This window comes from Limanda limanda, chromosome 20 (assembly GCF_963576545.1).
Source record: "Limanda limanda chromosome 20, fLimLim1.1, whole genome shotgun sequence".
NCBI lineage: Eukaryota > Metazoa > Chordata > Actinopteri > Pleuronectiformes > Pleuronectidae > Limanda > Limanda limanda.
The window spans coordinates 4,061,090-4,074,868 of NC_083655.1; the positions used below are offsets into that span (position 1 = coordinate 4,061,090).

The 13,779-nt window shown below is 47.4% G+C and overlaps 1 protein-coding gene across 1 annotated transcript in view; it reads right to left on the reverse strand.

Moving 5' to 3' along the window:
* drosha (drosha ribonuclease III) overlaps positions 1–13,779 on the reverse strand; it is an 83,203-nt gene that overhangs the window by 57,425 nt on the left and 11,999 nt on the right. Inside the window, exons 14-16 of the mRNA XM_061093698.1 lie at positions 11,359–11,483; positions 8,194–8,293; positions 4,343–4,450 (exon numbers count right to left, since the gene is read on the reverse strand). Coding sequence (XP_060949681.1) covers positions 4,343–4,450; positions 8,194–8,293; positions 11,359–11,483 — 333 coding nt within the window. The remainder of the gene's footprint in view (positions 1–4,342; positions 4,451–8,193; positions 8,294–11,358; positions 11,484–13,779) is intronic.

Here is a 13,779-nt window from a genome sequence, read left to right on the forward strand (position 1 = left end):
TGGAGGACAGAGACAGATTTGGCCACAAGGGGCGGGAGGGGAAGAAAAGAGACAGAGAATCAGGATTGTGACATATATGAAAGAGGAGAGAGTGGGGAGCGCATGTTTTCAGAGAAAGAGATTGAGAGGAAGGGTGATGGAGGGAACAGGGAGGGAGAAATCAATCAGGCAGTCATTATTTATTAAGTGGTGCTCTGCAACAGAGAGATGAAATAATCAAAAACCCAATCGCTGCACGGCGAGAGGGAACGACCGCGAGGAGGGAAATCCACACGTGGCCTGGGCGGTCGAATCAAAGCCCATCTCCACGTGTTGACACACTCACACTCGGACAAACACACCGACAGCACCCCCGTGACCCGCGGGGATTATATTAAAAGGAAAAAAGTTTGAGTGCAACAAAGTGAGAGGAAAGTGGAAAGGAGGGGGGGGGAAAGAGAGAGAGAGAGAGAGAAAACAGCCAGTGGTCAGCAAACGAGTCCGGCAGTCCGAGAGCCAATCTGCAGAATCATTAGTGGAGGCTCATCAGAGCGGCTGAGGAAGTGTAGCAGAGGCTGGTGTACACACATTAACCCCGTGCCACCACATGAGAGAGGAGGGAGCCATGCATGTTTTAATTAGCGCCGCTGCTGCTGGGGGGGGGTGGGACGGGGACGGGGGGGGGGAGGGAGAACTCGTGGGCCCGGGAGCTACAAGCGGCGCTGCCACGTCGCCCCGGGGCCATCACAGGGGCCGCGGTGACACACTCCCCCGGCCTTGTTAAGCAGCCAATTAACAAAGCCAGGGCCTGGTCGTGTCCACAGCTCCTGACCTGTTCTGATCACTGGGAGAGAGAGAGTGTGAGTGTGTGTCTGTGTGTGTGTGTGTGTGTGTGTGTTAGAGGGGCTTGTTAGAGTTGATACTCTGGTAATTAAAAGGTGGGACATTTCTAATTCACTGTCACGGAGGACGCTTGGGAAGCTTGGACACTGTCCAACCAGACCCGTGGCCACCAGCTTTCTTTTCCCCTGGCGGAAATATTACAAGTATGATCAGGTTTGGTTTTTAATTAGTTATCGTTTGCAATAAAAAACTGAGTGACACACTAATGACTGACAGCTCGGTGGGACCTCGATACCCTGGAGTTATCCCCTGATCACTACTGCACAGACTCAAGAAGACTTCCTTCAGAGGACTCGGTCCACGAAGTCTGAGCCGAGAGACTGAGTGTGTGTCTGTGTGTTTCAGTGTGTGTCTGTGTGATGGTGAGTGTGTGTCTGTGTGTTTCAGTGTGTGTCTGTGTGTGTCTGTGTGTGTGTGTGTGTCTGTAAGGTCGGGCTGGGGCTTGAAAGAGTTGATACTCCGGTAATTAAAAGGTGAGACATTTCTAATTTACTGTCATGGATGATATTTGGACAGTTTGGACGCCGTCCAACCCGACCCGTTTTCTTTTCCCTTGGCTGAAATATTACAAGCATGAATTTCAAACTACTCTATAACTCAATATATAATCATTTAATTCCATATAACAACCAGATTTTTGCTATTGATAAATTATCAAATAAACCGAACCTCTTTTTGTTTAAAGGCTAATTTATTAAGATGTAAACTAGAACATAGATTTAATCTCTTTTTCTCCATGTCTCTCTCTCATATATAATAATTTTGAAAAATAAATACATGCACATTATTGCTGCTGTAAATAAAGACCCACCCACACATGAATTTCTCTGTGACATCACAGAAAACGAGCTGCGTTTCCCCTGAGATGTTTTGGACAGAAAGAGGCAGGAAAACAAACACGCAGCATAAACCAACAAACGTGAAAATTAGAAATGAAACACTGATGAATACATAAATCCCATCCCTGCCTGTAAAGTGCAGCCGGGGTCCTTGGCAGAGCCTTTCAAGTGAGATAACCTTGGTGTAGCCGAACCTTGTCGGTAACAAGGGAACTGAATTCTGTTCCAAATGGAGCGGCTGCTTTTAGAATCAAGAAACTATAGGTCAGTTTTGCCATTATCTCGTGTCTGTGTCACATGTTGTGCCGAGTTCGAAGTGAAATTATTCATGAACCAATTAGTCGTAGCAGTACAGCTTGAAGCAAATATAATTGGGCAGCAATTATGGATCGGCTCCTTCTTTGCTAGACCTTGCTGCAAGAGAGGTCTGGTTTTGCGCGGCTAGAACTTTCCTGTCATTCGTCTCCGAGTGTGAGCACGAGTATCAGCTGTAGGCGATCCTCACTGCACACAGGGAGAGGGAGAGTGTTCAGGGAGAGAGAGAGAGAGAGAGAGAGAGAGAGAGACGCTGATGCCAATTATTTCCTGAGTAACAGGCAGGAAATGCAGCAACAGACAATAAATAAGAGAATTAGGAAATAAACCACACTAGTGCATTTTATCACTTTCACGAGTCTGTGAACAACTGTAGCTCCTTATGTTTCCCATTCAGAGTTATGGTTCAAGTCTCATTAGGGGCGCTCATGCTAAAACTGAGTTTCATACGCTTCATACTCTCACAGCCACTTCCTTGAGATCCACATTACGTTCAGTGTGAAGTATGTGGCGATTAAAAAAAGGAAGTCCTGGTTTATTTTGCCTTCTCTCACTGTGAAGTGCTGGAAGGAGCTCACTGTACATGTGCTGCTGCTGCAGAGCCAGCGCTGCTCCAGTTGTATATAAATAAACTGTCAGGTTCTGAGACGTTACTTAATGAAGGGTCCGGCTGCCGAGGCTCGGTGGGAGTCCACTTTCCTTACACGGATTCTGACACTTGAACGGTGAAGTGACGCAACTCGTGGAAAGATCACACGCCAAGTTTCTGGCCGTGGTTGCGCGGCGAGCGCTGGTGTGTGTCCGTCTGAGTGGAAGAGCGTCTGTGTGCGTCTGTGTGCGTCTGTGTGCGTGCATGTGAACGCTTACAGGATAATTGCAGAGAACTGGAGATGCTCGCAGCTCGGGACATCTTTTTCTACATTCTTTATTATATTCAGACACTCTGACAGGATGTCATGTGTGTCATGTAGCTGTGTCTCCACAATAGACTGTAAACAAAGATGGACGACATGACAGCTCCACAAAGAAGAAGCCGGAGAGGCTTGATTGCCCCCTGGTGGTTGGCTGCATCATCAGGGATGAACTCTTCTCCATGTTAGCAGATGGGACTTCACTAAAGAGCCTCGTGATATAAATCTTTCTAAAAGTATTTTTTGTTTCTCATTTTAAGTTCTTAACACTAATGAATGTCCGAGTGCTCATGATTCTGATAAGTTTGGTATTTATTAGTTATTTGCACAAGTGGCTCAATTTTCTACCAGGAAATCTTTCTGTGAATTGTAATCTGCTCATAACTTTACTGTCAGCACATTATCTAATTATTACAGACAGGAAATATGATTGAAAACTCTAACGATAAGGTGCAATAAGGCAGAATTATCCATTAAATATGACCACAGCACTTAGCTGCACTGCATTGGCCCTCAGTCACTTTTAGAAATGATTTTAATAATTTATTGATAACTTCTGAGGCTGTTGGTTGTCTGGCTCCTGTTTGCTGGGACTCTGACCCCCCCCAGAAATCCTCTTCTTCTTCTGCATTGTTCTCCAGAGCCGACCGGTGTCAGTCGCTTCTCAGGTATTTTCAAACACAAGGCTCCTCGTCTATTCAACAGTTTAACTAAGGAGATTATTTAACAATGGACTCGGTGAGTTAAGTCGTTTATCAACAAAAATGTAACAATACGCATCTTAAATGTGAGGATTTGCTCTTTTCTACGCTTCATTTCATTGAGAAATAAATATTTACTGCGTTTTGAACTGTTGGTCAAACAAAACAAAAAGCTTCAGGCGTTGTTTTACTTTTAAACGTTGTTTTCCTGAAAAAAAAAAAACAAAAAACATTTGATAATGAAACTAATCCGTTGGCGAAATTAAATTGAAAATCTGTTTTTATTAAAACCCTAATCGTTAGTAATTCTCTTGGTTCGTAAACCATTTAAAGTTTCTTATTTAATATGAATATTATAGTTTGTGTGCCTCTGTTGTGTCTCTGCACTTTATGTATTTTTAACGATCAAATTAATCTTCTTGTTTAAAAGCTTCTTTTTTTTTAATGGTGTTAGGATTTCGAATGTTTTTCATTTGAGATATTATGTAAACACAATTTGTTTGTGTGTGTCTGTGTGAGTGAGTCCTTGTTAACCTCTGCACAAATCTACACATTGATGAGCATGTGAATGTGCCCACGTGTTACATCCCCGAGTGTTACAGCATGTACATGTGCCAGTGTGTGTGTGTGTTGTGTGTTGTGTGTTGTGTGTTGTGTGTGTGTGTTGTGTGTGCATACAGTTGACGGGTGTTACCTGACAGACGTCGGAGCGGATGCCAGTCTTCCAGAAGCCCTGACTGCTGAGCTCCACTGTCACCTCACGGCGCATAGTGTTCTTCTGGCGGATCTTCTGAAGAGCTTCCTGCCAAACAACCAGCCAGTCAATTATTGATCCGCTGGAGCACAGCCCACAGGGACAGCCAGCATCCTCCAAACACCCCCCCGCCCCCCCGCCCGCCCTCACCCCTTCCCTTCTCTCCCAACAGATACGCTGGCACATGCAATAAACTGAAACCTGCACGGCAACGACAAGCATAGGGTACAGCAGTGGACAGGAGCTGCAGGAGAAGTGACAGCTCTGTTGGTCCCGGCTAATTGAGGCGCTGCCATGGGTCAGTGTGGTGGTGGTGGGGGGGTGGTGGTGGTGGTGGTGGTGGTGGTGGGACAGGGTGTAGGAGGGCTGATGCTGAAGCTTCGGTCCCAGCCACCCAGTGCAGAGGCACCACCTGCCTGCCCATTAGGAGAAGCACACAAGAGCCTGGAGGATGCTCCATCAGCAGCAGCAGGACTCACAACACACACACACACACAGACACACACACACACACACAGACACACACAGAGACACACACACACACAGCCTCATGTCAGCCCTACAGCAAATAACTGCAAATTCAGTGGGGGTGGTTGAGTTTGAGACAAGAGGGTCCTACAAATAACAAGCAAGATGGGAGATGTATTGACAGACTGCTCCTCCTCAAAGAGAGAGAGAGAGTGTGTGTGTGTGTTTCTGTGTGTGTGTGTGTGTGTGTCTGTGTGTGTCTGTGTGTGTGTGTGTGTGCATGTGTTTCATTTCGACTGAGACGCCACTGACTCCGTCGGAGTTCGCCGTGATCTGCCTAAAATGGAACGGCAGGAATTTTTTTTTTTGACTCGCAGAGAAAATAAGAACAACAAAGGCATGAATAAATAATGCCATCCTACTTTGAACTGTGCATCAAAGTGAACACGCTCGCCCACGCGCCAACACGCGCACGTGCAACCACACGCTGCACATCCTCCCGTGCACGGCCAGCCACTGTATATATACGGAGAGCAGTAATCACAGAGAACTGCGAATGATATGTAAATACTTTATTATGCAAGGGCTTTCTACAGGGTCAGGGAATGGACAGAAGCACGGAAAGTAAATAATTAACTAGGACGGGGAGGGAGAGAGAGAAACTCTCCGCCGGTCAAACAGAAGAGTCACGGCACATTTGACTTATATCATCACATCCTTGTGCTGAGAGGAGTGTTTGTGTTTTTTTTGGATCAGGTTGAGGTCAAACACCAAAGACACCGGCTGAAACTCAATGCCGGCTGACGGCAAAAAAACGCATCTGTTGCACTCGACTTCCTTTGCAGGTTCGTTTAGTGGCTTCGCTGTATTTTCATCACGTCGTCTGAACGTGGAAAAGGAGAAGATGAAAGCTACCGGACTTGCAGATAGTCCGAGATAAGGTCTTGGGGAAAGTTTGCCGTAGATTTTCAGGTTTCCAGAGGACAAATAATGTTTTTTTTCCAACATGGCTGACCTTTACCCTGAGATCAGAATGTTGTATTTGTAATGAGGGATGTGTTGACTGGAGCCCGTCCAACACTTCGCTCTTAGCATTTATGTTTTCCACTATGCATTGGCATGAACTTATTTTAAAAATAGTATAGTGATAGTAAAATAATATAGTAATGTCACGGATGGAAATGGTGTAATATTCTATTTTTACAACATCTAGTACATTTAGCTTTTCTTATAGTTTTGAAATGCAGTTTTATTCATTCACAAATGCACAATACAAATGTCTAACACATTGTATATTCAATCTTAAGCTGAAAGGTAAGTTTCTATGAATTTTTCTGTGTTTTCTACATCAGTATAAAAACTGATTAGTCTTTCATAACAATTAAGATGGGTCATTCTGTCTAACTTGGCATTTTTACCCATTATATTTCGATTTTATTATTATTTTTACTTCGTTACCTTCATCTTTCTCTCTGCATCTTTATTAAGCCCCAGAACCAAACATATCAAAGCTCTTGGGAAGACCCAGATATGTAATGTACATCGAGCGGGATAACAATCGTATATCAACCGATAGACTGAAAATATAAAACCCACAACCCTCTCAGGTTCTTGTGTGGCCCGGCTGAAGCCCAGAAGAAAATCCGCAGAACGAGTTGGAGATAGCTTTGTGAAGAATCTCCTCCTACAGCTCGACCGAGCTCGGCCAAATCTGCAAGGAGGAATCAGAGCAAATCCCCAAATCCACATATGCCGAGCTGATAGAGGAGACTCCGAGCTGAGTTCACTGCCAAAGTACAGACTCGGGACCTAATACTTATTCAAATTAGAGATATGCGATCATGAAGAAACATACGTCTGTATTTCATTTTTATTACCGTTACAAAACTTTCTTAATGGCACATTCTCGCCTTGTGTTAATGGGTTACGTTCTCCTGAATTGTCCAGAAGGGCCCTGGTGTGAAGTCCACTTCTCGCCGTGGTTTAAACACACCGCTGATCTGTTGAACGCCAAACCAAGCACCGAGGAACCACAGGTCCGACTGGAGGAGCCCACCCACTTCTCAGACTGATTCTTAATGGAAGCAAACGTCTATCAGAGGAGCCGGTGTTCAGTCAGTGACAGACCATTTACACCCAGAAGCCCCAGCGTTCCCGGCGGCATTAACTAAGTAGCGATGCCACGCTGCCACTCCGGTGAAGAGACACTGACGCCGCTAACGCTCGCGGAGCTGCCTGACGGAGCCGGCGTGAGCGTGTGCATGTGTTGGGGTTTGCTAATTGCTCCGGTGCAGTCTGACAGTAGGATTGTCAGGGGCCGTTAGCCGACAGCTTTTGCCGAGCTACCTGGGAAACAAGCTAATTGAGCTCAGGAGTTCCTGCTCATTATTGGTTCAGAGTGAATCAAACTGAGCGAAGAGGGGGAGACGGGGATCCGAGTCCTCAGAGAGAGGACGAGCTGTATCTGCTGCGGAGAAGTTATCGCAGCCCGTCCTCCAGGAGAGATACGACGGGACAAGGCGCTGGAGCTCGGCTGCTCCGGGCCGCACACGCAGCACCTGGACCCGGTGATTCCCTTTGGCTGCACGGTCATTACTCCGCTAAACCCAGAACCTTTCCCCGTCCTCAGGCCCTGGCGGGGATTTGACCTTCACTCTCAACTCGGGGGAGCATTTACCGCCGTCTTATCCTGAGCTGGAGCTCCATCTAAATTATGCTGTTAAAAAGGACGGATTCCCATTTCTCAAGATGTCTTAAAACAATAATCTGTGGAATGAACTCCTGAAGCCTCGTGTTACCTTCAGACAGACTTTTACTTTATTTCTTAAAAGGTCACTGCGAAGAGGAGGAAAAACTGATTCACTCCAACATATGACAATGAAACCTGAACCTTCCCTTTTTATTGGTTTAAGAAAGATGTCATCTGTTCATCCAACGACTCTATAAGTGTGAAAGTATGTCTGTTGTCTGTGTCTCTGTTCGGTGCCTGTATCCTTGTTACTGAGAGGAAACAGCTGACTTCCACCGGCGGCTTCCAGACGAGCAGCAGTAGAATCAACGCTCACAGCAGGAGGAATAGTAATGGTAATAGTTTGGTGTTTTAAATCAATGGCTGAGAATCTCTCGTATCAGACGATACAAGCGAGCGCATAACCTTTCTCATCCGCTGGAAACAAACTCCCCCGGAGGATTCAAGCCGAAAGCTCGTTGCATCACATCCACGAGAAAAAAAAACAAACGATCTACAGCCTGGCATCGTTAAAAAACGAGTGTGTCAAAGGCAACGGGGAAAATCAAAGCGCGTGTGTTAGCTTTCAACCCACCTCTCTCTGTGTCAGCTTCTGCTTGTCGATCTGCTTGACCTTGGGGCTGTTGGCCAGCAGGTGGCGTAGTTTCACGTAGCTCTTCCACAGCTTCTGGTACCTGCCGACGGAGAACAAGGTGAAGCCGGGGCTGACAGGAGTCCGTCTCCCACTCACTTCGCTGATTTGCGGCAACACATCAATATTTTAATCGGGCGGCTCGGCCGATATTAAACATAATTTAACAGTTGCCTGGGGCCGTTGTTGCATTAGCTGCTTTGTGTGAGGCCCGTGCACACTTCGGATTCTCTGCGTTGCGCACGTCGACCGCGTGCACTTCACCTCATTATCTACGCTGCTGAAAAAGTCATAAAACATTTGATCGCCCCTCAAGAGCAAACTCGCAACCTCCTCGTTCTCACTTTCTGTGAAGCCCAATTGTCTTTTACACTCATTTGCATCTGAACGGAGGCAGGGAGTTATCGGCAAGGTGACATGTCGCCACCACACTAACCGCCTCCCCTTTCTCCCCCCACCTCTGCCCCCCCCACCCCCACACCTCCTTCTCTCTCTCTCTCTCTCTTTTCAATCACACCCCCTGATTGATGCACTGAGGGCCGAGTGTGACCGTTCTGCTCCCATTCAGGAGACTTTCTCCTCATTTGCCCAGAGTTATTCAATTATGATTGGTGGGACGGAGGGGTGAGGTGGTGGGGGGTTTTTTTTCGGGGACATGACGGTGCACTGACGGAGAGAGAGCAAGGAGGCAGAGAGAGAGGAGAGACAGGAGGGAGAGGAGATGGAGAGACGGGGAGGGTGTACTGAGGAACAGAAGAATTACAGAGCTTTAATAGTGGGGACTTCATTAGAGACTGAGACGAGGGAATGAGACGGCTTTACCGCCCCGATTATCAGCTCACCACCACCTCCGCACTGAAGCAGCCGGAGCGGGCGAGAGAGAGGAAGAAAGAGAAGCTCGCCACAGACAGAGAGAGAGAGAAAGAGAAAGAGAGAGTGAGTCCATCCAGCCTGGGAGGCCTCCTCGTCCCCAATCCGCTCCAATGACCTTTCCACAGATCCACTGTGTGCTCTCTGGGTAGCCGCTGCCTGCACTTGCTTTCATTAGCATATGCTTCCACTTCCTGTCTCTTGCCGTTCTCAGACAAACCATCTGTAACATCACTGGTTTCATCTACCTGCTGAAGTAATGACTCTTTGAGAATTTAACCAAATGTTCGGGGATGGCTACGTTCAAACATGGAGGGTCAATGGCAAGCGTGATGTAGAGGGTCAGTTTTAAACGTATAGTGTGTACACCTCGGCCCCCCGCTTGCTGACTTCAATACTGCTTTTCCCTCTAACTTTATAATATTGTATTTTACAATTAAATGTAGATAGCCTGTTATATATTTGAAGACCAATGTCGTGTGTATGAATATGAGAATGAAAGAACAAGGACATGTTTGGACAATCTGAAGTGGTACATAGATGTTAATATTGAGGTGATACAATATATAGTAATTGTTGATTTTCAATCATGAATACTGACGTCTGTAAATACACACTTAAATATTTTTCCCATATTATAACACTAATTCTTGCCAGAAGTGCCTTTTGAGTACTTAATGCTTTATGTACTGATTTCTAGATTAATGAGATTCTAGGGGAATCTCAATTAAAAGAATAACAAAGGCCTAAGCTGTGTCTCAGTTCAAGTCTTCGTGGGATGGGTAGAGAAGCACAAAGTGAAAAAGAGACTCATGTTCAATAGATGTGTCTCGTCCTCTTCTCTGCTTCTTGAACTCCCTTCACATCTCTGCATGTCTCCCCCTTCCCTCCCTCCGTCCCTCCATTATGTGTCTCATCCCTCCTCGGCTGTCACTCTCCGTCCTGCTCCATCCCTCCTTCCTTTCCTGCTGCCTTTTCTTTACATTCGCTGACCTCTGACACGTCATCATTCTTGCCTCAGCGGTCGTGATGGCGCTGGCAGAAGATCGAGTGGCGGCCCTGAACACAAAATGTGTCCAGTGGGCAGCGTGCACAGCTTCTTCAGTCTCTCCCGAGTAAATAAATAGGCTGCTGTGTCCAAGGCTCCGTCTCTGAGAGGCTGCCGCCGCAATCAACACCGACTCCTGCCCTCGCTACATGCATCATTAGCAGCGGTAGGAAATCCTTTCCGCTGGTCCCTTACTACTCGTGTCTGCATCAGCTAATGATGTCCCAGTCCATCCATAAATTTGTCGTTGTGTGCAGCTTTGGGAAGTTTGACACGGCAGCGGGGTGCACGGGGATGAAAGAGCTCAGCGGACAGACTGCTAAAGCGCAGCAGCAGGGGGAGAGAGAGGACATTAGTCGGAGGGAGGAAGCAAACTAAATGGATTTTTCCTACTGATCGTCCTCTTGTTTGCATCTTCATCAGAACCATTTTCCTCCCCGCACCTCCTTCTTAAGAGTCGTAAACAAGACCAGATATTTGAGTTTTGAAAAGAAATAAATCACAGGGTTAAATTTAGAAGGAGAGCGCACCGACAGGGTGGCGTGGAGACTCGTGATTGGCGCCTGGCGCGGCGTTGACGCACGACTCGGAAAACACCTCAAGAGGCCGCGGCTCGGATGGTCTAATACATTGCTTTCGTTAATTATGCAGCGGCACAGTACAGTATTCCCTACTGCTGCCTGTGGTGTGTGTGTGTAAGTGTGTGTGTGTGTGTGTGTGTGTGTGTGTGTGTGTGCGTGTGTGTGCGTGTGTGCGTGTGTGTGCGTGTGTGTGTGTGTGTGTGTGTGTGTGTGTGTGTGTGTGTGTGGCATTACTATTCACAAGACATAAACCACAGCAGCTCCCATGGCGAAGGCACCCAGCGGAAACCTGGGACCCGTGACGACGCATGTGAAAATGTCATGCCACTCGTTTCCTCATCCCCTCAACTCCCCTTCCCATCTATTCGCCCCCCCACTCCACCCCCCCTCTACTCGACATACGCCATTCTTCCCCTCCATGTGCGACACGAAGGATTCTGCCGTCAAAGCGTCCTGCGAGAGCGCTGGTGAATGAGGAGTCGTGGGAACGAGGGAGACGGGACGCAGCAGGCGGGAACTATAAGGGGAAGGATCTTTATTTGGATGGCATTTGTGTGTGTGGAGTGTGTGGGTCTGTGTGGGGGTGTGTGTGCACGTGTGCGATCTTACTGAGGGTCTCCGGCGTAGCTGAGCTGAGCGGGACGGATTCCAAAGTGGACGATGATGGGGAAGGTGATGACATCCGGGTTGAACTGCTCCCTGTCCAGTTGGTCGATCCGCACCGAGCTGGGTTTCTAAGGGGAATAAAAAGAGGTCGCACATTACACTATGAACACATTCACATGGCGACAAGGCAGCCATCAGTCAACCATCTGCTCCCAATATGTGAAATAACAAATAATCCGCGCCAGGAGGCTCGTCTGTCACAGGCATGTTGAGGGGATGAGGCCCGGATTCGGCTTGTAGCGAGCGCGCAACGATGATAAAGGGATGTCAGGGCACGGCGAGCTAGCTTCTGACGCTCTTATCGGGGGGGGGGGGGGAGATTGACAAGCAACATGTCCTCAGCAGACTCCCAATCACAGCGAGCCTGTCAGGCGTTCTGCCAGATCAGAGGAGGGGGCTGGAGCATCGGGCGCGAGTAGCTGCACGCGGCAGATGGCCCGAGGCGCTCGGCTTCACCTTGACACCAGCCGCGCATGCTCCTCCCAACCTGCGTGCTGACTCTGACCGGCCGACTGCGATTCTGCCTTTAATGGCAACATGATCAGGTTTGATTGGCGTGCTGGACGGCGTGATGACTGTTTACGGCCCCTATGCAAATGTGTTGTAAATGCTAATTTATACACACGAGGCCATTTAGCGTCTCCTGGTTCTTTACATGCGCTTTAATGGCCCATAGCTGATTGAAGGTTGTGGCGCAGGCCCGCTCTGTGAAACGACCGCTTGTGCACGTTGTGTTTGATTGGCAGCGAACCCGGTGACCTTGACGTAACACAACACAGGACTACACAACGAGACCGTGTTGTGGGCTGAGCCGGACGCAGCGTCTTCTTACTTTCAAAATAAGAGTCAACTCGTTGTTTCCTCGACTGATCCATCGACTCATTGACTTTTTAGGGGCCGTCCCAGAGGGTTTACTGACAGATTCATCGATAAAGCAAACATCTTCAGTTGTCGTCCTACTCTCATCTCTGGAAGATGATAAAACAAATCTGGGAAAGACTGGGATTTGACTAAAAACTAGGGCTGCCGCGATTCGTCGACGTCATCGATTACGTCGATGCTGAAAATGCGTCGACGCATTTTTTTTGTTAAACCGCTGGGCGCATGGTGCGGCTGGGGGAGCAGCCGCCCCGGCGCCCTCCACGCAGCCGGAGGCCCGGTGTGCGGCCCGCATCAATTTTTTTTTGGGCTGGGGGGGGTGTTCGTCTCGTCCTCGTCGCCTCACGGCGTCGCTGGTGCGGGGGCTTCCTTTCTCTTGGACCGCGGGGCGGAGGGCGGGCCCTGGACGCGTGTCGGGTCCTTCTCGCGTCACCTCAGCTACGGCGCCCGCGGGGGGAACCCTCCGTTCGCGCGGGGGGGGCGGTCGCTAGCGCTAGCCTGAGTCCAGAACATGTGGACATGCTGACATTCTTACATTACAACACGCATGTCTAACTAACGTTTGAGTTTGATTTTGAGCTGGACACCATTGTTTCTTATACTTTAAACATCTTGCACTTGTTTAATATGCAGACCTAACCTTTTTATTTTGATAAGGGGTTAAATAGAAACTTTGATATCTTTTTGAGTTGCACTGCTGACTCAACTTATAAGCCCTCTTTTTGATTTATTTTTATCATGTTGGAGTTGCTAGTTTAAACCTACTGTTTGGCACTTATATACTAATATTTGAGCCTTTGTTTACATTTTGTTTTGTGCTGCATTATATGATGACATACAGTTTGTAGTCAAAATAAAATTAACTGATATGAAATGGTCAATTAGGTTTTTTTCGGAGGAAAATTAATCATTTAGATTAATCGACTAATCGATAAAATAGTCGTCAGATTAATCGATAGAAAAATAGTCGTTAGTGGCAGCCCTACTAAAAACACAAGATTCATACAGAACTGATTCTCCAGTTCAGGTTCCAGGTACCGAGCTTCTCTGACTTGTGAATACACGGATGTTCAAGCTCTTTGTCGGCAGCAGGTCTTTACTTGCCACAGGTCAATTGCTGCAGGTCACTTATACAAGAGAGCTGCAACCACACAGATGACCAAGGATTCTACTTGATGACTCAAACTTTGAATAGAACTGAACTATAGATGGAGGAATCTTTCTGAAGGCATGCAGGCCAAGTCATTGCTTCTCTACATGTTATATGACTAAATGAAAGAGCAGATCAACTCTACAACGGCAGAACAACACCTGGACAACCTACTGCATTGCACATGCCAGGATTTTCTTTCATTGAACAACTCATCATCTTCTGTATTTTGCTCTTGGGAACCTTTTGGTATAAGCAGTGGATTTCATGCTATGCGATGTTGTTGCTCTTCACTCACATACCAAGTTGTTTGAGTGACTCCAAGGCAACAGCTT